At 39.1% G+C, this 23,759-nt stretch overlaps 1 protein-coding gene across 3 annotated transcripts in view; it reads left to right on the top strand.

Annotated features, from left to right (window-relative positions):
• Window positions 1-23,759, top strand: part of LOC148370296 (dedicator of cytokinesis protein 3-like) — a 136,199-nt gene that overhangs the window by 56,325 nt on the left and 56,115 nt on the right. For all 3 annotated transcript variants that reach the window (XM_088332781.1, XM_088332780.1, XM_088332779.1), the window contains exons 8-17: window positions 4,782-4,823; window positions 6,200-6,354; window positions 6,435-6,516; window positions 6,613-6,673; window positions 11,138-11,285; window positions 14,322-14,410; window positions 16,576-16,701; window positions 21,215-21,339; window positions 21,623-21,785; window positions 21,879-21,985. In XM_088332781.1, coding sequence (XP_088188907.1) covers window positions 4,782-4,823; window positions 6,200-6,354; window positions 6,435-6,516; window positions 6,613-6,673; window positions 11,138-11,285; window positions 14,322-14,410; window positions 16,576-16,701; window positions 21,215-21,339; window positions 21,623-21,785; window positions 21,879-21,985 — 1,098 coding nt within the window. The remainder of the gene's footprint in view (window positions 1-4,781; window positions 4,824-6,199; window positions 6,355-6,434; window positions 6,517-6,612; window positions 6,674-11,137; window positions 11,286-14,321; window positions 14,411-16,575; window positions 16,702-21,214; window positions 21,340-21,622; window positions 21,786-21,878; window positions 21,986-23,759) is intronic.

Genomic DNA, 23,759 nt, shown 5'->3' with positions numbered 1-23,759 from the left:
AAAAAAAAACAGAAACAGAAGTAAAATCTTAGAGAAAAAAGAAAAATAGTAAAAGAAAAAAAGAAGCCAATGAGGAAAAAAGAAAAAATAAAGAAGAAAAAAAGTAAGGAAACTGAGGTAAGACCTTAGGAAAAAAAGAAACTAATGAAAGAAAAAAACTAGAATAGAAAGAAAGCATTTCGAAGAGAGTCGGTTTCTTTGTGGTCGGGAGCCGGTTCCGCCTAAGTAGCTTGAACTGCTTGTACCCACAACATTTAAAGTTAACGACCCAGAAAAAAATGCATTTCGACCAATCACAAAAGAAAAAAAGCGTCTCTGAGAGAACCGACTTTCGTTTCGCGGGGAGTCGGGTGCCTTGGTCTAAGAGCTTGCTCATAAAGCCATTACGTTTGTCAACAACACACCTATCCTTTCTCTTGCAATGACTTGACCTGGCAAGCGAGAAAAAACGCAGACGGAATGTCAAGTGACAGGCGAGGGGGAAATTACGATGGCTTTTCGAAAAAAAATAATCCATATGTTTTTCTTTTCCCTTTCAATGAGGTTATGTAAAATGCTGTATTGTTTTACGACCTCACCTAATCTAAGTGTTTGAAATATCAAATGAGAAACTTTGTATTAGGTTTAATTAGAATTAGGGAAATAGTTCTATGCTTTGATTCACAGCTTTTAAAGCCCACATTTGACAAAGAGTAAACAGCTGTCCTGATGACAATAAGGATACAAATGAGTCAATGCTTTAAAGCCCAAACTTTTTTGGTCCAAGGCACACCCTTTTTCATCTCGGGGTACACTGTTTGTCAAAAATATTCTAAAAATTATTCCTGGAACCAATTCATGTTTATTTAAAAGCTTGAATTGTAAAAGGTTTGATATCATCTTCATTATCATTGCATTTCTACAATGAAATTACAGCACAGTTGGCAAAATGAACACGATTAAGACTGATGATTAGAATATAAAGTGTTCACTGCTAGTAAAAAATATTCACATCTGAAATAAAAAAACATACACAACCGAGACATTGCACTTAAAACTGTAGCAATTCAACTTGACAACTCAAATATCTTCCATTTGCACAATAATATGTAAATGCAGTCCTGTGTAAATGAAGTAAACGGCACAATGTAAAGACATTTAACAGTATAAAATGAATATAAGGTAAACATACTTATTCTGCATAAAATACTTCTACTGCAAATAAAATATTCCTACAGCATAAGTGTTTTCCACCATTTCAAGAAAGATCTTAAATAAAAACTGTACACAATCGGAATATTGCTCTTAATGAATGGGGTATTGCACTTAAAAGCAAAAGTTAAAAGGAAGACAAAAATAAAAGCAAAAAGGAAATAAAAAAGAAAAATCAACAAGAAAGAAGTAAAACAGTGGGGGAAAAAATAAACAAATAAAGAAAAATAAAAGAAAAAGAAAAAGGATAAAGTATTGCACTTAGAAACACCGATGCACTTTAATACTGTGTTTCATGGTTTTGAGGAAGAAGCTCATTCTCAATCTGTTTGTTCCGACCATGTGGGATCTGAACCGTCGGCCTGATGCTAGCAATTCGAAAAGACGGTTACTTATCCAGAAATTTGGGATATTTGCAAAATGGAACCACTTCTTTATTCATAAAATAACCAAAATAACTCTTGAAATGAGCGAATAGTATTTGAAATTGGAAACAAAACATAGTTTTACTCGGTTAGTTTTGTCCATTTTGTTGTTGTTCTAAAATGAGACTAAAATTAAAAGTATAAGATTTATTTTGATCATGAAATTATATATAAACAGAGAAAAAGTTATTGTCTGCCACCTACTGATATGGATGAATATTAAGGTTACTTTACTGATAAATGAAAGAAAGCAAAGATGCTCAACAATGGCATTCTTCTTTGCAACGTTAAATTGGGCAATTTCCTGTTGCACACTGCACAAGGTCGCTGCTTTAAAGAACCATTGTGTACTATTTGCCCACTAGATGTCACTGTGTTGTGTAGCACGGGGGTTCAGGAATAGATTTTTTTTGTTGAGAGAGAGCGACACCATATATTTTAAGACAAATTTCAGTAAAACCGCCAAACCCACTCTCCAGACAAGAGCTTATTTTTCAGGGCACTTTATTTCACTATGTGATTTTTGTTGATATGATACAATTTATGAAATAATAAGAACAAAAAACAAATACAGAGATCCCTCACAACTTCTCGCTTCAGTTATCGCTTGTACATTCTTTCGCTGCAAAATAAACTAAACTAAAAAAAAAGATGAAATGAAAACTAACAATAGATGCTTCCTGCACCATTGAGGAACGTTTCGGGCAGCCAAGATTCAAGCAGATTGGCCATTTCATTTAAAATTTTGCCCAGTATGCCGCCAAGTACGGCCACAAAGGAAAAGAAACAAAGAACAATGACGAGAGCATATTTTATTTAAAAAAAGAAAAACTATCAGCGAGAGAGGAGCCCAGCCCAAACCCAGACGTCATGATTGACAATTTATGCCCGCCTCGACCCGCATATGAGGCTGGGCTCGGGTCGGGCTAAGGCCAGCCTCAGGCTCGGAACCAAGATCTTACTTGTTCATTTTTTAAATCAAAATTGATTTTTTAATGAATTAGGCTTTTTCATCATGACGAGTCACTAAATAATATGCACTGTCCTTTTAATCACATCCAAGATAAATATATCAATAAACCAATGAATCGATACGTACATACAGTATACAGTTTTAAGTGATAAATAACAGCTTTTCATCCCTTGAAAACGCCTACCGATTTGTAAAAAAAAAAAAATACAATATTTTAAAATTTAGACAACAACAAAAATCTTGACTCAAGATTAGTATATTAATATACTACTGCTTTTTCTGAAGCGAGAGTAGGTCTTTATGTGTGAACAAACCGCCCCAAAAATCACCTTATATTTCCGTTTTGGTAAAAGTTTGCCACTTCCTGTTTTAAAAAAAAGATTTGGGTGTGTCACTGCATTTATTATTTTTAATATTCTAGAGATGCATTGGGTAAGAAGATCAGAATGCATGCATCCATTTAATCCAAACTAGATTCTAAATCCTGATTTGTGTGTGTGTGTGTGTGAGCGCACCTGTGTGTTTGTATGTGACGTATAGGCTTTTAAACGGCTTAATGAATTTTCGGAAAAATTTAAACAATTGTACCCCCCGACCTCCATGAGCGTCTTTAGCTAGGTTTCGTGTCCAAGCACCCCCAATAAATACCAAATATATCCATAAACATCTGCTTTTGTGCAGTCTTCCTGCTTGTGGTATTTAACGGCCTCTTGGCGGCCAAACTAGGTACTGCAACTCCCGACCACTGACTACTCCAAGCAGCCAAATCCGATCATTTTTCGTCCCGGCAACTCTTGGCCATTTTGGTTGTACATAAAAAAAAAAATGTTCACTTGAATACATCAAGGTACATTTTCAATTGTGCACAAGGTATTGAATGTGAGGTTAAAACATTGTACTTAGTAATGGGTTTTTTTGTCTTTTGATAACTCTGTAAAGTTTATGAACCGTTTTGGGCAGGACTGAAGTTTTGGCACCTTTTCAGCTACGTGAGGGTATGCACTCTTTTGGACTGCTGTGTTGCTGTGTGGGCGATTGCGGCTGTGTCCTCATCCTTCCCACGCAGCTCTTCTTTTAGTGCTTTGCACCCTTACGTACTGTGCCGTGAAAAAGTATCTGGCCCCTTCCTGATTTCTGTGTTCACTCACAAAAGTTTCAGATCATCGTACCCATTTTAATTTCACACAGGGACAACACAAGGAAATTTAAAATGCAGTCTCTAAATGTTGATCCCAATTTTTCAGGCCCTGTGTGAAAAGGTAGTTGCCCCCTGAACCTAATAGCAAGTTGGGCCACCTTTGGCAGCGATAACAGAAATTAAACGTTAACCACAACTGGGATTGAGTCTTTCACATCACCGAAGATTAATGTTGCCCCACTCTTCTCTGCATTTTTTTTCCCAAATCTTCCCTGTTAGAGGGTTTTCTAGCATGAAATGCCTGCTTAAATGGATTTAAATCCGGACGTTGGAAAAGTCAGGCCTCGAGTTTGTGCCCTCAAATTTAAGCACTCTTGGATCATGCAGCAGGACAACGATTCGGACAACGAGTCCACCTCCAAATGGCTCAAACAGACAAAATGAAGGTACTGGAGTGGCAAAGTCATAGTCCAGATTTAAATCCAATTGAGATGCTGTGGTGTGACCTTAAATGGTCAGTTAATGCTAGAAAACCCTCTAGTATGGCAGATTTGAAACAATTTTGCAAAGAAGAGTGGGTCAAAATTCCTCCATAGCGTTATGAAGGACTAAATCCTAATAATCGCAAACGTTTGATTTCTCTTATCACGATTGAAGGTGGCCCAACTCGCTATTCGGTTCAGCGGGCAATTTTTCACATAGAGCCAGATAGGCTTATCTTTTTTGTGCCTTAATAAATGGAATCAACTTTTTAAAACTGCATTTTGCATTTCTTTGTTTTGTTTCTGTTTATATTAAAATTGGTTTAATGATCTGAAACCTTTTTGAGTGATAAATATGCAATAAAAAACAGAAACTAGGAGGGGGGGGCAAATACTTTTTCTTTGCACTGTAGGTAATGCATTGTCCCAATTCGAGTGCAGGCAAATGCCTGAGCTAATTCCAGTCTGAAGCTGTGTTGATGTTAACCAGTATCAAGATTTTGTGGGAGGAAACAACAATGGTGTAACCGAGCTCTCCTGTGACCTTCAAACTCTTTTTTTTTTCCTTTTAGCACGTATCCAGCCGCAACTGTGGTCAGCAAAGCACAAACCAGGTAGCACTCAAAATTTCATCCCTATTTTGTAATGCAATGTTTCCTTTCATGACCAGCGTAACTGTAAAAAGTAATCAGTCACAGTTCCTAGTTACTTAATTAAAAAACTAACTCTGTCACCCCTCCAGATTAATGACATCAAAAAGAAGTGTGTTACTCTGAAAGTAACTATCTAGTTACAAATTATCACTTGAACTGCTTTAAAATAGCCACATAATAAACTAGAATTGCTGTGCGGCATTAGAGACACCAATTTTTGGGTAGATTTTCCCTTATGGGCAGGGTCAGTGGCACATGAGAATGGAAAAGCCAAAGAGTAAGACTGAGTCCAGATGGAGACTAAAATCCTGAAATCGGGGTACTAACGGGGCTGTGTATTGATAAGGTTTTAGCGATTAAAATTCCTTATAGATTCTCTTATCAATTCTCGTATCAAGTCTCACTGCGGAAAAATAAATATTATGTGACTACAGATATAGTACAAAAGGTTTTATTTATATAAAAATAATTTAAAGAAGGGGCTGGACTGTTGAACGATGGGCTGTCCCTTCAGCTGCACACTGGATACAGGCAGCCTGATTCTAACTGCCAATGGGGTCATCTATATTACATGGATAAAAACATTTATTCAGAAGTGAGACTGGATACACACAGTGGCGTTAAATCCACCTCATGTCATGACTAAAAATTAAAAGTAAAAGCTAACGTAGCTAGCTAACCGTAAGCAGGCTAACTAAGATGTTTACTTGCTGTGGCTACACTGTCCTCCTGTCTTCGAAGTACCTCAAACACGCTGCATTCTTTTGAGTTTAATGCCATGTTCTCCAGCCAGGTGTTTGAACATGTTGGTAGTGTTGCTTTGGCTTTTTTGCAAGTATGCCATTATCCTGCATCGTCTTTTGGAGTGAAACACAGTCACACTCTTGAACGTTTACTGGGCGCAAGCGGCATCTCTGCAGCTGACACGATTGGTCGAGCAGCGACAACAAATAGCAGGTGGAAGGATGTCACCTGAACCTGTATTGGGTTGCGTTCATTTGCCATTTTAGCACAGCAGCCCGGGCGAGATAGATAGTGGAACCAAAATGGAGCTTTACCACTGATTCCAAGGAATTAGTTAACTGCGGAAATGGTTCCAAATTAGAATCGGTTATCCGTGCGCAGCCCTAGGTACGAACAGCCCAAATAGGTAATTGTTTACGTGAATATTGTTTATATATGGCACACTGGACAAGGTCTCGCGACACACTGGTGCGCCACAACACACCGGTTTAGAAACACGAATTATTAATACACAAAAAAACCTCTATTGATGGATCTGAATTTTGAGGATTACTTGTGATAGTCCTTCCCTCAGTTGATCCATCTGTTGCCAGGCTGACGGCGTGAAACCCCGCCATGGTGACAGTTGCCGTGTCCCGGTGTCACATCATCTTTTCATCAATCTGAAGAGCTTCACTTACAACAGCATCAGTGAGGACGCTGACGTCTTCTTTTCTTTGTATGACACCAGAGAGGCCAAACAGATCAGGTAGGGACGCACGTTACCAGCTGAGGCCAAAAAAATGCTTGTGCCCTAGATGTGCCTCAATACACATGATTGCTTTGCAGTGAAAAGTTCATGGTGAAACTTAACAAAAATGGAGGACCAAAGAATCCGGACAAAGTTGATCGTCTTTGTGCTCTCTTCACGGTAAACACCTCAAGTCCACGCATTGAATTTGATTCGGTTCAATAGTTTCAAGACAATGGATGTTTTATTCTTTTTAACTCTGATTTGTTTTTGCAGGACCTAAGCAGTAAAGACTTGAAGAGAGACCTTTACATTGTTGCACATGTCATGAGAACTGGTATGCTAATTGCTGTTTGCACTACATACTTGATAATATCATAGTCATGCTTGGGGCTGGACCACATCAATAATTATATTTACATTAAAATGTGGCCGTTACTAGGTTGTGTTAAGAAGGAAGTGGTGATCCACCTAAAATAAATAGCAAGAAAATAACTTCCACTTGGATCTTCGCATATCAAGATTTGGATACTTTATTTTTCACCACAAATCTATTACCTTTGAGCCTTTTACCAATTGGTTAAATAAAAGTAATCACGAAGTATAAATGTTCATTTCTTTTAAGCATATGGGGGTCAAGTCATGTTTATTTGTATAGGCCTTAATCACAAGGAGTCTCAAATGGATGCACAGACTATTGCAAACTACAGACTATTATTACATCATCCCCTGATCCAAAACCTACATTAAGGCAAGGAAAAACCCAAAAACCATAGCATGAGGAAAATGAAGAAACCTTGAGAAAGGACCGCGCATGAGGTAATCCCCTTCAAGGATGACCAGGCTCCAGTGGATGTTGCAATAACAAATAATACACTGATATTGTCAACATGAAATATTGGTTATTCATATGCTATATAATATAAGTGTGTTTTAAGCTTTAATCAAAATACATTTTTAATTCAAAGAAAACTAAGTACATATATCTTGATTATTATACTCCAATTTTAATATGAAAAACTATGTGATATATTTATTTAAGGTTTTTCAACAGGTTTTTTTAACAGACAATACAATTAAAAATATCATATGAATAATCAAAGTATAATGTAAAATTTAAATCGAATCAAAAGGATGACTAAAGTAGCAGCTGATTCTTCAACACTGATCAAAGAGGTGAAAACCTCAGGCAAATCAACTGCCACCTAATTTGACAATTTGTTTTTGATCAAATAATTACAAAATACACAAAAAAATACATGACAAATATACTGAAATAAATAAATATCAAAATGCATAAATACACAAATAAATTGCATATATTTGGGTATTACTGTCACAAATCAGACAGATGAGAACCACAATTGCGTTATGTTAAGAAAGTTTATTTAGGGATGGGGGAAATGGGAGAGAATGTGTCTGTGTGTGTGTATGTGTGTTTCCCAGTGACTGAGTGGCGTTTGGGTAGTAGGAGGAGATGGGTCCGGGCTCACTCACCACAAGTCTGGAAGACCGGGGCAGAAGAGAAGGCAGAAAGGTCAAACAGGTCCAGATTCAGGTTCAGAGTCAGAATCGCACAAAAACAGGTTCCGGGCGTAGGCTTTGCAGACGATCTGACAAAGGTAGGCTGTAAGGCAGGGCTTTAGATACAGAGCTTGATTGGCAGGGAATTCAAAACAGCTGGTGGTAAACGATAACATACTGGGAGAACAGATCGGGGTGCAGTGACAGAGCAGGAAAATGATTGGTGCTGGTTACCGGTAGAGAGAGGGCTCATGACAATTATGAGATTTATGTGTTGATTTATTCATATGTCTTATATTTGTTGGCATTCCTTAATTTATATATTAATTTCGACTTCCGGGATGATGTATCGTCCATAATCTCAAGCCATTATTCATTATTTAGTGCCTCATCATCTCTCTACTAAATCTTAATCGCAGTCTTTATCTAAGTTCACCCATTTATCAATTGATCTAGTGCAGGGGATCTCCAACGTGGTGCCCATAGGTACCAGGGTGCCCCTTTGGGGCAGCTGAAGTGCCCGCGGATCTCTTCTGAAAATGGCTCACCAGTGCTGGTTCATCGTAGTTTTCTCGTAAAATCAGTTTTTCAGTCAAATTATTTTTCAGTGGTTGACTGACTCTATTTATCCCTACTTCCAATAATTAAACTGGTGATCGCGAAATAACAACATAGGCCTAGAAATGACCTGATAAGTTGTTATTTTCAAAATGCATACTCAACTAGGTGCCCTTTGAGGTAATTCCGAACAAAAAGCACCTCTCTGATAGATTGAAAAAGGTTAAGGAGCCCTGATCTAGTGTATATGCTCATATAAAATGTCCACATTTTGCTTAAATTAACCATGTTTAACATGGAGGATTCAGTTCGACACTCATGTAAACTGGAGAACAAAGGATGTCTTTTCTCTCAGGCTCATTTTGAATACATTTGCATTGCTATGAGCCTGATATTCGTTAGCGCTAAGCCATAAAATCTATTAGGAGTGTCAGAGTCAAACGGATGGAAGAGCCAAATGAAAAATTAGGCTACAAGCCGAGGGACGGATTGATTGAATGTTGGAAAAGACATATTTCCTTGATAAAAAATCCCTACTACATGAACATTAAATGAAAGAAGCCATTACTATTCATTCATTAGCCTATATTTCATAATTAACAGGAGCATGCTATAATCATCCATCCATTATCTGCACCGCTTATCCTCAGTAGGGACACGAGGGGTGCTGGAGCCCATCCCAGCTAATTTCGGGCAGTGGGCATGGGACACCCTGAACTGGTTTCCAGCCAGTCACAGGGCACACAGGGACAGACAATTAGCTCGCTCATTCACACCTAGGGACAATTTGGACCGGCCAATTAACCTGACACGCATGTTTTTGGAATGTGGGAGGAAACTGGAGTGCCCGGAGGAAACCCACACAAGCACAGGGAGAACATGCAAACTCCACACAGGAGGTTCGATCTCATGACCTCAGAACTGTGCCGCACACACATTAACCACTGCGCTGCTGTGCTGCCATGCTATAATCAATTAAATAAGGAAAAACAATAGCAAACTTCTATCATTCACTAAACTAAAATAAAATAAAGTGCGAGGAGAAGTAAAGTACAGTGATAACACATGCACAACGATTCCTGGTGTATTATTGACAGATTAATTTGGGATATTAATCTTTGGCTGATATGAGAGTCAAGGAAGATGCAGGTTTGATATCAACAGGAGGCCTCCAGTAACCGCGGGGAGAAAAACGGACCCACTCCATTGAATGACTCCCTTTCTCTCACCGTGGCCCAGTGACCTGAATGTTTTTATTTGGAAGAAGTCAAGCAGTTGTAAAAACATACCAAGATGACTTTCCTGTATCCTTCAAAATAAAGACTGAAAGTGTGCATATATTTTAAACAGAAACATATAAAAGTGTAGAAAAATAGAGAATAAGTAATAAAAATAGTATGAGCTCAAGTACATTCCATCAGAGCCATTTGTGACGTGAATAATAGAGATAATAGAGAAAATTACAAATAACTAGATTTAATATACCTTACAATTATACAATAATGATACATTTTGATTCTTGAAAAGAAATGCATAGGCAGTGTTTGGCTCGTAACTTTAAAAAAGTTATTATAGTTAGACACTACCTTTTCCAGAAAGTAATTGAGTTAGTAATTACCCTATAGTAAAAGTAACTGTTTATAAGGGAAAGTAACAATTTCTGTTACTTGAAAAATAAATATTCTGAGCAGCATTTGAGTCAGTTGAACATAGAAGAACAGACAGGTAGTTGCGTTATAAAACCTTGTACACCTGAACACCACCAAGACCAGGGAGATGGTGGAGGACTTTAGGAGAACCAGAACTCACCCGGTTCCTGTAACCATCAAAGGAGTGTGTAGAATTTGTCCAGACCTACAAATACCTGGGTGTGCAGCTGGACAACAAACTGGACTGGACTGCCAACACAGAAGCTCTATGTAGGAAAGGGCAAAGCCGACTTTACTTCCACAGAAGGCTGGCCTCCTTCAAAATATGCAAAAAGCTCCTGAAAATATTCTATGAGACAGTTGTGGCAAGCGCCCTCTTCTATGCGACAGCGTGTTGGGGAGGCAGCGTCAAGAAGAAGGATGCCTCTCGTCTCAATAAACTGGCTAGGAAAGCGAGCTCTGTTGTGGGCAAAGAGCTGGACAGCCTAACAACAGTAGCTGAGAGACGGGCACCGGAAAAGCTGCGGTCAATCATGGACAATCCATCGCATCCACTACACAGCATTATCTCCAGACAGAAGAGCAGTTTCAGCAACAGACTGCTGTCACTGTCTTGTACTACGGACAGACTGAAGAGATCTTTTCTTCCTCATGCCATGAGGCGTCTGAGGGAACCACTTGTTGATTGGTGGGTAGCCGGGCCCCATCGTTAACTTCCAAAAGCTGGCATTCAACAGAGCAATAACAACAGATCACAATTTTTAGCAACTTAGCACTGCAGCCAAAGTAAGACACCGCTTTTGTAAGTCGGTAACGGAAACAGCATTGCAACGGTGGAAACAATAATTACTGGTAATTAGATTACTCCATTACTAAACAACCAAACAAAAACAACACAGTTACATAACAGCTTTATTTATGACAGCGTTATTCCTAACACTGGTTACTGGTAATTTGTCCACACCCTGACTGTGGTGAATTATTACTGAGCAGTGCAGCTTCACATTTTTTTGCCAATATCATTGCTAATTTTCTCGTGAATTTCTCTTCTTTTTTTGGGTTTGCTCCAGGACGTATGCTGTTGAATGACTCGAAGAAAGGCCCTCCTCACGTGATGTACCGACGTCCATATGGGTGCGCTGTTCTTGCCATGAGTGACGTTTTCCACACCATCACTGACCTCAAAGAGGAGAAGGACTTTGTGCTTAAAGTTTATACGTGAGTGTACTTCAGTCATTTTTCATTTTCAAAACAGTCTTGGTATGACTTGGGTCTGGGTTCTGGTATCTTTCTTACTTAACAAATATCTTATAATTTTTGTTATCGAGGTAGAGGTAATATCGGAACTACAAAATCCACCTGACCCAACCCGGGTCCGCAGGTATTAAAGCCTGACCGAACCAGACCAATTAACATGATTTGATGGACCGAACCCGAAGAAAACCCACATAATTATATTTTGTTTTTGAGGGTCGGGCTTTTCTCTCCCGTCGTTGTTCTTGGGTCCTTTTTCCTTTTGTCGTGCAGTGGAGAATCCAGGCGATGGATTTAGCCCCATCTTGCCCACCGATCCAGCAGCAGGGGGCCTAGTCGGGCGCCATTGTGTGACGTACAGAAAAAGAAACAAAGAACAATGTCGGGTGGATAATTTTATTTGAAAAAAAAAAAGTCAGCAAGACAGAAGCCCAGTCCGAACCCGAACATAGTGATTGACATTTTAGACCTGACCCGACCCAAGTGAGCTCAGGCTCGGGTATGATATCTACATCGGGGGCAGGAAATACAGTAACTGAAATGATTTCTTTTATCATTACCAATTCTTAAAAAAAAAACTAAGTCAGTGGCAAGGCTGCTTAATTTTGAGCGTACAACTCAGCAACTCCATGTATTGTACATGCTGTTATTTACAAAAATTATGTGTTATTTGTACTACCCCTAATTACAAAAGCACAATCCAATTATAATAATGTACTGTATTTTACAAAAATGTGATTTTGGATAAGTTATTTATGAATGGCAATTTTCTGTGGAAGCCATTACTGTTTTATGGTTTGGAATTGTGTTTTCACTGACCATTTTCCAGACTATAAGGCACACCTTAAAACCCCAATTTGCCAAGAAATTTCAAAATGGTCCTCATAATCCGCAGCGCCTGATATAAGGGAAAATACGGTGGATAAAAGTGGAGAAGCACGCTTACAGTCAAATGATACTGCATATGGTAACTGTTCTGCCTTTGACAAACATAAAATGGTCTTTGAGTGCACCCTTATGCTTAACATGTTAATTGGACAAACATGCTTGTTACATTTCAACCAATGATGAAAGTGGTTCTTATAATAACCATAAAAGATTAATTGATTTTTTTTGTCATTATCCAATTTTCAGGTCTCTGTCAATTATTTAAGATCTTGTCTTTCAATAGTTTGCATTTTTTTAAATTGTTTATGGTTAGTTAAATTGTTTGTTCCAGTATGAGGTCACTGTTTTATCTTTAATAAACATATAAAGTCGTCCTGGAGCCCCCTCTATTGTTTGACATATTAATTGTTTGTTGCCAAACGATAAAATAGGAACGCCAAATTTTGAATACTTGTTGCAAATCCTTTTACGTAGTTGCTCGTTGTTTAACAGTTGTCTAGCAGGTGAAAAGGTCATATTTCCAAGTGAGGACAACACAATAACAATAACAATAACAATAACAATAACAATAACAATAACAATAATTTTAGTCATGAAAAGAAGATATTATAATATTAGTGTATGTTCTATGAAATGAATGATTTTAATTGAAATGTATTTATTTATGTTTTCATGCAACTTTAATGTCATGTGCCTTAAAGTCCAGTGAGTCTTTTATATGAAAAATATATCATAAAATATGTTTTTTTGTGGGTGTCCCTTACAAACCGGTGTGCCTTGTAATGTGGACAATACGGTAGTTTTATATTGAACCGTGATCATTTTAACGGAATACCAATCAAAATAAGATCTCATTCTGCTGCTGGAGCACATGAATTCCTTTTCCATTGATTATATTCAGTTAGTGAGGGTCTCAGTTTGAGAAATAGTTAATTGTGCTACCTGAGCTTCAACTGTACATCCATTAACCTGCCAATACGGTCAATGTCAGTTCGGTAGCCTGGATGGTAGGGCGCCCGCTCTGAGACTGGGAGGTCGCTGGTTCAAGTTTCGGCCGAGTCATACCTAAGACTTACAACATTGGTACTCATTGCCTCCCTGCTTGGCGCTCTGCATTAAGGGTTGGAATTGGGGGCTTTGGTTCACCCAATGACTCCCAACACAGCAGTTGGGTCTAAAATGGCGGCGCCCTGTTTGGCTGCGGCTGCATTGGCTCGCTACAGTTTAACTGTATGGGTCAGGTGTATAGACATTTCGTTCTGTGTGCATGGTTACAAAGAATGACAATAAAAGTAAATTCTATTCTTCTACTCATTCTTCTTCTAATGTGCCAACACTTGTTTAAACACAGTATTTTGAATAATATTGCATTTGTTAATTAAGATTCATTGGCCAACCCTTTTATCTAACTCTGGGAAGAATCGATTTTATTACTTGCTGTTGAGCGAAAAGTACATCAAAGTTAGACTCGGCTCTTCAAAGGTTTATGTGCTAACAATCCAATTTCACTCCCTCGATTGAAAGAAAAAACTGTGAACATTGGGAAAAACCGGGACAGCCACAAAGAGTCGCTGAAGGAAGCAAGAGTGTCAATCAAAATGAGAAACTTAGCTCAGCTTTTTTCACACTTGGTCCTCTGTGACAATATTTCTGCTGCTGGACCAGAGGGCACTGAGCCAGGCTGTATCGAAAACATGCTTGCGCTTCAGGGGCATGTATGGTTCCAGATTAAAGCAGTTTTCCCAGGCCTCATTTGCTAAGCAAAGCCTCGTTGCTTTGAGAATGAGCTGTGAAAAAGCAATGCTGTGTTGTCATTCCCTATAAGGCTTCATCCTATGCGTTTGCCCATGCCTTTCCCAGGGGCCTGCAGGCCCCCAGTAATGAAAAAGACCGGTCGAGAGCCGGCTGTCAGCTTTGTTTAGTGGGCCGAGCGCCGGGGCTGACGTGCTACTTGATAGCGACTCCCCCACTCTGCTACCTTTTCTCCAGGAAGAAATCAGCTTAGGGACGCATGCTGTTCATGCAATCCCCATGTGCACAATTCCTCCTCGCCCATCTGTTCTGATAATGGCTTTGCTGCCAACTGCCCTACCTGCCTGTTTTTCTCTCCAGATGCAACAACGAGAACGAATGGTACCAGGTCCACGAAAACATCATCCGCAAGTCCAACACCAAATATTCCGCTCCCAGCACCAATTATGGTAAACGGGATTCACTTCTGTCTTCTGATTATGCCTGCAGAGAAAATGTCCTGACCATTTTATGGAATCTTATGCCTAAAACGACCACATGTGTTTTTCAAATCGAACATTGACTCATTGATATATCCTGTACTCGGGATCCACTGACGCATTTATTTATCAGAACAAGAACACGTTGTGGTATCAGTGGTCAGCTGTGTTGGGCACGTTACTTTAAAAAGTAATTCTTTTTTTTTTTGTTATAGTCACCGTAAAATCCGGACCATAGAGCGCACCTGATTATAAGCCGCATGCACCACATTTTGCAGACATTATTGGTTTTGGCCTTAAACAAGCCGCACCTGTATATAGCCCGCATGCGCCAACATTTTAACATGTAACACAGTCACAAGTTTATCCCAAACCTGACTTTAGGTGCCGCGATTGTAACTGCAAATATAGTACACAATCCATCCACCACAATCGGCAACATGAAAAATATATATCCACTATTGTCCGCTGCAACAACAAAGAGATTTACTTTAGCATTACCCCACTTCCTGTCAGCCCGTGTTTGCTCCGCCCCTTCTTTTTGATTCGCTCGTAGAAAACATATCACAATAAGTCTCTAAAATAAATACATTACAAAAATATACAGTTGCAAATACATATTATACATGGTTACACATATTTACAAAGAAAGACGGTACACCGAGAGAGTTTTCAAATCTTTAATAATAATAATATAACTTTCATCCCAAACCGTGCCTGTGAAAGGTACCACCACGCTACTCCTAACGCGCTCGCAACGCACAAAGTGTAGCTGTTAAAAAAAGCCGTACCGCAATTGCGAAATTCACAGTAAACCTTCCTCGTCTTTCTCCTCATAACTGTCGCCATCAAGGGCGTCTTCCCCATAATCGGTATGAACCTCTGTCCTGTGTCATACGGACAATTCGAAGAGGATGCAGTCTACCTCGGCGCACAATTCCACAGGTCTAAATTTTACCTTTTGTACTCGAGTGCCGCTGGTGGCCTTTAGAAAAATTACATAAATTGGCCGCTTCACTGAATAAGCCGCAGGGCTGAACATTTGGGAAAAAAAGTAGCGGCTTATAGTCCGGAATTTACGGTACTCACTACTTCTTCCAAAAAGTAAGTTAGTAACTGAATTACTCTTTCGTGAAAGTAACTAGTTACCAGGGAAAGTAACTGTTCCCGTTACTTTAAACCAGGGGTTTCCTACGGCTCGTTGGGGTGCTAATCATATGCCATATATGCATTTTATTTATGCCCCCATGTTATTATTACTAATGTTATTATTGTTTTGGCCGGCAAGAATAATTTCAGATATTAATCCGGTCCGTGGTACTTAAAAGGTTGCGGAAAACTGGTATTTTCAGCACACTGGAATGAGAAATGGGTGGGATGAGAGTGCTTGGAACGTGAAATGGAAGACAATGAACTAGCACAAAGCCAAGAGGTAAGAGTGTTCAAATAGTGACGAGGGACAGTCGTGATAGGAGGGAAATCAATACAAGTTTCCGCAGCTGTGAGAAGGAAAACTGAACCCAGAAGTGAGTGACCAGACAAGGTATGGTTGAGAGAAGTAGGAGAGAAGAGAGAGAGAAAAGAGGGAGTTGCAATATACAGAGAACCAGGAATCTGAGTCCAGGAATATCACAGTTTGTCTGAAAGTGCTGTATAAATACAATTGAGTCATTAAGTCATTAATTCAGAAAAATCTCTCAACTTACTCAACACTCCATTAATATTCAAGAACTTATTTGGAGGTTTTATTTCCCTTCCTTTACTCGAGTGCAGTTTGTGGCTCAATGTTAACTGGATGAGACATCGAGTGTAATTGAGCAAACTGATAAGTTCATCAATGCCCTCGCTGGCTAACTTGCATCACGCCGCAACTCATAATCTCGACTCGGTCAGCTATTTGGGCACTGCCAACATTTGCTTCCTTATCTCGTTGCAAGATATTTCTCAGTCCGCTACATCGCATCTTCTTGCTCTCATCTCGTGTGTCCATCCACCCTTCTGTCAGTCATCTCCACCCCCACGTTCTGACTAATGTCCTTTAAATAACCCTCTGTCCTTCCCTCTCTGCCTCCCACCGCATCCCCTTATCTGGTATCCCTCGCTTCCCTCTTTCTCACAACCCACTTTGCTCTCAGGCCTCATCATTTCTCTGCAGCTGTTGAGGGGCGAGCTGGAGCAGATCAGGCGGGAAAACCAGGCTGTGTTCAGTCGAGCCCTGGCACTCACACGAAAACTGGGTTTTCCAGATGTCATCATGCCAGGTGAGGTGGGAAACTGGGCACATGGATCCGTCGTGCGGGCGGGAGTCCAGGAGGAAGGGCAGTGGAAGGTCGAAGATCAGCTTACATAGGATGCTGATGATGGCGGAGAGGGATGTGCATAGGAGAAGGAGGAAGCATTTGGTGTGAAAGAAAACAAGAGAAGAGCCACCACACGATCTTAAAACTTAACGCTGACAAAGTCTTGGGATACACTTTTCTTGCTGAACAACACATTAAAAAACAATTTGCATTAGTTTGGATTTCTTTCCTTTTTTATCCTTTTTTACTCCATTTTTACATATCGTTTTTCAAAAAGAGTGATCAGAAAAATTGAGATAATGCTACAGTTTTTCTGAAAACTTAATACAGCTGTGTCAAACATACAGCCTGTTGGATGATTTAATTCGAGCTGTTGTTAATTTCTGAGTTAATTTCGATTTCCATGTGTTTGCCAACATTGTTTTTCATTAAAAATTGTTAGAGGGTCACCGATATATAAAATGTTCAAAAATTAATTCCCGGCAACAGTTAAGTTTTTTTAAACCTTAAATTATGTCTTAATTTACATACAATTGTTCTTATCATGCGGGCAGCACGGCGGCACAGTGATTAGCGCGTGTGCGGCACAGTTCCAGGTCATGAGATCGAACCTTCCTGTGCGGAGTTTGCATGTTCTCCCCGTGCTTGCGTGGGTTTCCAGGCACTCTGGTTCCCTCCCACATTCCAAAAACATGCATGTCACGTTAATTGTCCCTAGGTGTGAATAAGTGAGTGAGTTGTCTGTCTCTGTGTTCCCTGCAACTGGCTGGCAACCAGTTCAGGGTGTCCCCTGCCCACTGCCCGAAGGTGTTTGGGATGGGCTCCAGCACTCCCGCGACCCTACTGAGGATAAGCGGTGCAGATAATGGATGGATGTTCTTATCATTTGTGGTCACCGGGTCATCAGGAAGATTTTGGTTAATACATCTGCTGTAATGTTGGATTATTCATCTTTTCATCTTGTTTTTTAATAAAAACATAACAAAAATAATACTTAAAATGACCCAAAATTATAGGCCTGTGGAAATATGCTCTAACCTTTTTTCGGGTAAAATAAAAAAATAGTAATTAAAATCTGCAAAATTATAAGCAAGATTTTTACTTTATATGATTCATTTTTCCAGGGCAATCTTAAAAAAGCTTAATCAAACAAAATAAGTTATTTAGTATACTTCCCTGTATCAACTTCATCCATCTATTTACTGTATCACTTATCTGCACTTGGGTTAGAGCTAAGATTCATGGCCCGAGCCCGAACCCGAACCCGAACCCGAACCCGAGGCAATTTCGGGCCGGGTCGGGCCTGAAATGTCAGTCATACGGTCGGGTCGGGTCGGGTTCGGTCCTGCTTTTTTTTTTTTTTTTTTTTTTTTTTTTTTTTAAATTAATTAATAATTATAAATATATGTTCATTAAAAATATATACTTAAACTATGTATGGATACTAGACCAAGGAATACTTGTTATAAAATAAATAATTTGGATAAAACGGAGAAGGAGCTGTAATTGCTTTTAACGGAGCCAGAGCATGCTCTGTGCACGTGACGTGACGTGAATGCTGTCCTCTTAATAATCTTCCCCTCCGCAAATTCGCGTGATTTTGGCCTGGTATCCCCGATATGGAGTCGGACCAACAAGAAGTTAAGGATAAACTCAAGAGAGGAGAACTGACGAGGAAAACGCACTCTGGTAAGAGTTTTAATAAGCGTTTTATATAGAATACGATCGCTTTTGTCGGAAGTGTACATTGACGTTGGTGACATTTTCATCCGCGTTAAAAAACGCAATTTGCAGAATAAAATCACGCTTTATTGTTTAAATAAACGCGTTATATAGACTAGGATCTCCCAATTATTATAATTAGCTCGCTTTATTGTTTTAATAAGCGTTTTATATAGAATACGATCAGGGGGGGGGGGATTTGCATAGGAGTCGGAAAAGGGCACAACACGTCAACACCCCCTCAATGATAGTGCCGCGCTAAAATCTTAAGGACGTACTACTACTGCTGCTGTGGATTATGGCCCAATGATCAAGTCGTCAAAATGACGGACGCCCTTAAATGTTTTCGCTACCTCAAAAAATGATGTAAATGTTTATACAGTTTTATTTAACTTAGGCCTAGATGTTGTAACAAAAGGCAGAGTTTAATTTGTTATCATAAATCACCCCTCCTTATAAATAAAATATGTAATTTCGGGCCCCCTCGGGCCGGGCCAGCAAATCCAGTTAATTAGTCGGGCTCGGTCCGGGTCGGGTTTAATACCCCTCGGGCCTGCGTCGGGCTCGGGTGCTTTTTTTGGGCCCGATCTTACCTCTAACTTGGGTCGGGGGAGTGCTGGAGCCTATCCCAGCAATCTTTGGGCAGTAGGCAGGGAACACCCTGAACTGAGGAAAAAAAATACCTGCGTTGGTTAGAAGACCGAGGAAGAGAACGCTGTCATAGCTGCTAGCTGTTGTCATGTTGTTTGTTTGGCTGTCACAAATGGAGAAAAAAACCATTAGTAATTGTAAATTAAAGTTTTACAAGATCCCAACAGACTCTCCCGATCAAAGCAAAAGAAGAGAGTTGTGCAATTAAGCAAAAAGATTGGCCCTCATCAAAAATGCTTGGGTTTGCAGCGCACACTTCATACCAGGTGAGGGAAAATGAACATTTATGATTGTTGCTATTGAGTCCATATTGCTTATTATATCAGCAAAATATCTTGTTATTTTCTCAGCTTGAGCTAACTGTAAGCATGTAGCGGAAATGCCGGCGGTAGCCTTGTAAACGTTATGTGGGTCGAAAATAATATCAGGCACGCATTACAAACAATTGTTGGACATACAAACCACGTAATTCATTGGATACATTTAATCAATCATGCATCTATTGTTGAAAATAATTCAGGAGACACATTTATTTCTTACGTATTTATTGTTTTTATTTATCTATATTATTTAATTTTCTATTGTATGCCTAACGATTGTTTGCAATGCGTGCCTGTTTTTCGACCCACGCAGTGTTTACGAGACTACAGTTGGCAGTCAGGCCAAATGTTAACAGTTACTTGAAACTAAGAACATAACAAGACACTTTGCCGACATAATAAGTAACATGGAGTCGATAGCAACAATCATAAACATATAATTTATTTTACTTGATATAAAGTGTGCGCCACAAACCCAAGCATTTTTGATGAGTGCCTTGGACCAATGTTATCCCTTTAATGCACTACTTGTTTTTCTTTCATCAGGAGTGAGCCTGGAAATCTTTAAATTAAGATTACTAACATTTTTCCTTCTATTTGCCAACCTTAGACACAACATGAAAAGAACTACCAGTTACGTTAGTGTTCTTTTTCTCTGTCTTCTAACCAACGCAAGTTTTCTTTTGCCTCCAGCTTTGACTGTGACATTGGGTGTGACAGAGACTATTAAAGGGTCTTTAAAATTGATTGTTCCTGCACTAAAAATTAGGCCTGCAACAAAAGATTTTTTTCATAATCGACTAGTCAGTCAACTTGTCTTCCGATTAATTGATGAATCAGTCGATTATGTTTTAGATTACTCAAAGAATCAGATTTCTTAAAGACATTTTTCATTTTCTCTTTATTCAAATGTTGAAGTTTTGGACAGATAGTAAACTACTGCATAACAACACAATATTCTATAATATAAAACAATAAATAATCAAAGTTTTTGTCAAATAACTTGACAATAAACAAAAATACATACAATTTTTGCTGTACACCTGCAAATATGTAAGACACTCTTTTCCTACCACGTTATCCAAAGATCATTCAATATTTGGACTTATCAAACTAAACAAAAAGGAAATAGCAATACACTATGTGTATCATTTTTTTTTATCTCCCCCAAAAATATAGAAAATGCAAACCCACTTTTCAAATTGTTGTCAACAAATTTGTTTATTTGGTTATATATTTGAATTGGATAAACATTCTTAAATGAAAATGATAAGTACTATTCTTAAGAATTTTGTGTAAAGTTAAACATGTCATTATTGTTGATATTATTTTACTTTATTTTTTTCAGTAATTTCCAAAATGTTTTTCTGTACCTCTGCAGCCCTTGAAAATTGTTTACTTTGTTTCATAATGAAATAGTCAAACATTAAAAAGTTAAAAATGTTTTGCCTCTTTTGTTTGTAATGATGCAATGTTCAATGACAAAAAAGATTTTAAAAAAGTAAGATAACATACAAACAAAAAACAGTCTTTGTGCCCTCTGCTGGACTAAAATGACACAACTGTCAGCATCACAACGGAATTGTGTGCACTTATTGGCATGGATTTAACGTTCTTAGTGGTTCATAAATCATGTGAAACAACAAATCGATTTGAAAATTAGTTGCCACAACGCATTTAATAATTGGAATCGATTTAATCAATTAGTTGTTGCAGCCCTACTAACAATCCGAAGAAGCAATGCGTTTACATCTTTTTCCTCTGTCTTTTATTTCCCACAGGTGACATTCGCAACGATTTATACTTGACCTTAGAACGGGGCGAGTTTGAGCGGGGTGGCAAGAGCGTCCAGAAGAACATCGAAGTGACGCTTTATGTCCTTTACGCCGACGGGGACACTCTCAAAGTACGACACAACCTGCTTCGTTCAGCAGATTTCCATTTCGCCAGTCACAATGAGTATCTTCGCTAACCCTTAGACAGGGTTGGGTAGGGTTACTTTAATTTGATTACTTTCAATTACTTTTGGCATAATTTTATTCATATTTAGTTTATTTTGTCTTTTATTAGCATACTTGGTATTGGAGTAATCCAAAAGTAATTGAAAGTAATCAAGTTAAAGTACACCCTACCAAACCCTGCCCTTAAGAGTTCACTCATGGCTGGCTGTATGCTGCTTCCTTTCGCAGGACTGCATCTGTTTGGGCAGCGGGGAGCCCAACATGACTGAATATCGCTCTTTCGTCCTCTACCACAACAACAGCCCTCGCTGGAGTGAGATGGTGAAACTTCCCATTCCTATAGATCGCTTTCGAGGGTCTCACTTGCGCTTTGAGTTCAGACATTGCTCCAGTGAGTGCAACTCTGTGGGAGAAGTTTGTTCCACGGGCCAAGTTGGGCCTGAGTGGCTGATGATGCATGTCGCTGCCATTTATGTCATTTCAGCAAAAGACAAAGGGGAGAAAAAGCTTTTTGGCTTCGCTTTCACTCCCCTAATGAGAGAGGATGGGACCACCCTGTCGGACGAGAGTCACGAGCTATACGTCTACAAGGTGAGATCCCATCCGACACCAAGTGGACTCTAAAAAACTTTCACACCTAATTTAATCCGCCCTTTATTTTTATTAAATTTGAAACGACCTTTATTTCTCAAATTTCTATCAAAGCTCTCCAGCATTTGTGCAACATGTTATAAGTCAGTCCGGTATATAAAGGGCACAGTTTTACCTACAGTTTATAGTAAAGGTGTCACACCAACAAACTTTGTGAAATAATCCTTTATATGGAAATTCATTAAATGATTTATGCTCACTGTTGAGACACTTTACTATAAAAACCCACACAACAAGCTGTAATTATCAGAAATTGATTGGGTGAGTAGTAGGGGTTGGCTGAGGTATGCAACACAACACACTTCCCTCTTTCGCAAACGCGCCCACTGCACTGAGGGGAAATACATCCATACACCTTTCGTTTGCAGTTTTTTGTGACACTCTTAGAAAATAACTTTGCTTGCACCTTGTTTTGAAACCGTTACTTACGAGAAAAATGAATGTCAAAATGAGCCTCATTTATCTTAAGTAAACATATGGGACACAAGCTCTGGTATTATTCTTTCAGAAACTTTATCAAATCATCTAACATCACACAGAGAAAAAAAAAGTGCTAAAAAATAGCCTCTGTCTGAAGAGCGGGTTCGGCAGTTTTGCTAAATTTTGTCTTTGAATAAATAGTATTGCTCTCTTTCTCAAAAAAAAACTAAATATTTTTCTACAACCCCTAGCAAAAAGTATGGAATCACCAATCTTGGGCAAGCCCTCACTCGGACATTTTATTCTGTCGAAAAAACTCAGACTCAAAACATGAAACAATTATGAGCTCAAGCTCATTTCATAGTGCAACATGTTGGCTTCAGAGATACTAAAAGAAATTGAGAAAAAATATTGCAATGGTCAATTATTGTGTCTTCTACATAACCAGTGCAGGGAAATAAATATGGAATCACTCAATTCTAAAGAAGAAAAATTGTATCATGAAAAACAGATAACAATCAAAACATATCACTACTTAGTTGAACCACCTTTGGCTTTTATGACAACTTGCAGTCTCTGCGGCATGGACTTGATGAGTGTCAAACTGTATTCTTCATCAATTTGGTGCCAACTCTTTGATTGCAATTGCCAGACCATGATCTGCATTTTATATAGCGCTTTTCAAGTCAATGACTTCCCAAAGCGCTTTACAATGTGCTCCACATTTCCCAATAGCGGCCTTGCAGCCATCTAAGGCGCTAACCTGCTTATTGGGGGTGTTAGGGGTTCAGTGTCTTACCCAAGGACACTTCGACATGTAACCTAGACGAGCCGGGATTCGAACTGTGATCCCTTGATCCCAAGACGAGCACTCTACCTCCTGAGCTACTGCCGACCATCTTTGCAGGTCGGAGACCTGTGGACAATTCTTTTCAATTTCCACCACAGGTTTTCCGTTTGGTTAAGATCAGGGCTATTTGGAGGCCATGACATTGACTGGGGGCGTCTTTCTCCAAGGAATGCTTCCAGTTTTTTCTTGGAAAATGAGTTCATCATCCCCAAACATATTTTTCAATTGAAGGAATAAGAAAGCTTTCCAAAATGTCAACGTAAACGTGTGCATTTATTGCAGATTTGACCACAGCCATCTCCCAAGTGCCTTTGCCTGACATGCAGCCCCATATCATTAAGGACTGTGGGAATTTAGATGTTTTTTAAGGCAGTCCTCTTTGTAAATCTCACCGGAACAGCACCAAACAATAGTTCATCATTATCACCATGTCCAATGCAGATT

The sequence above is a fragment of the Urocampus carinirostris genome, chromosome 3, assembly GCF_059441175.1.
Source record: "Urocampus carinirostris isolate Australia breed hairy pipefish chromosome 3, RoL_Ucar_1.0, whole genome shotgun sequence".
In the NCBI taxonomy this organism is placed as follows: Eukaryota; Metazoa; Chordata; class Actinopteri; order Syngnathiformes; family Syngnathidae; genus Urocampus; species Urocampus carinirostris.
The sequence above is the reverse complement of the archived record's forward strand: the minus strand, read 5'-3'. Positions and strand labels throughout refer to the sequence as shown.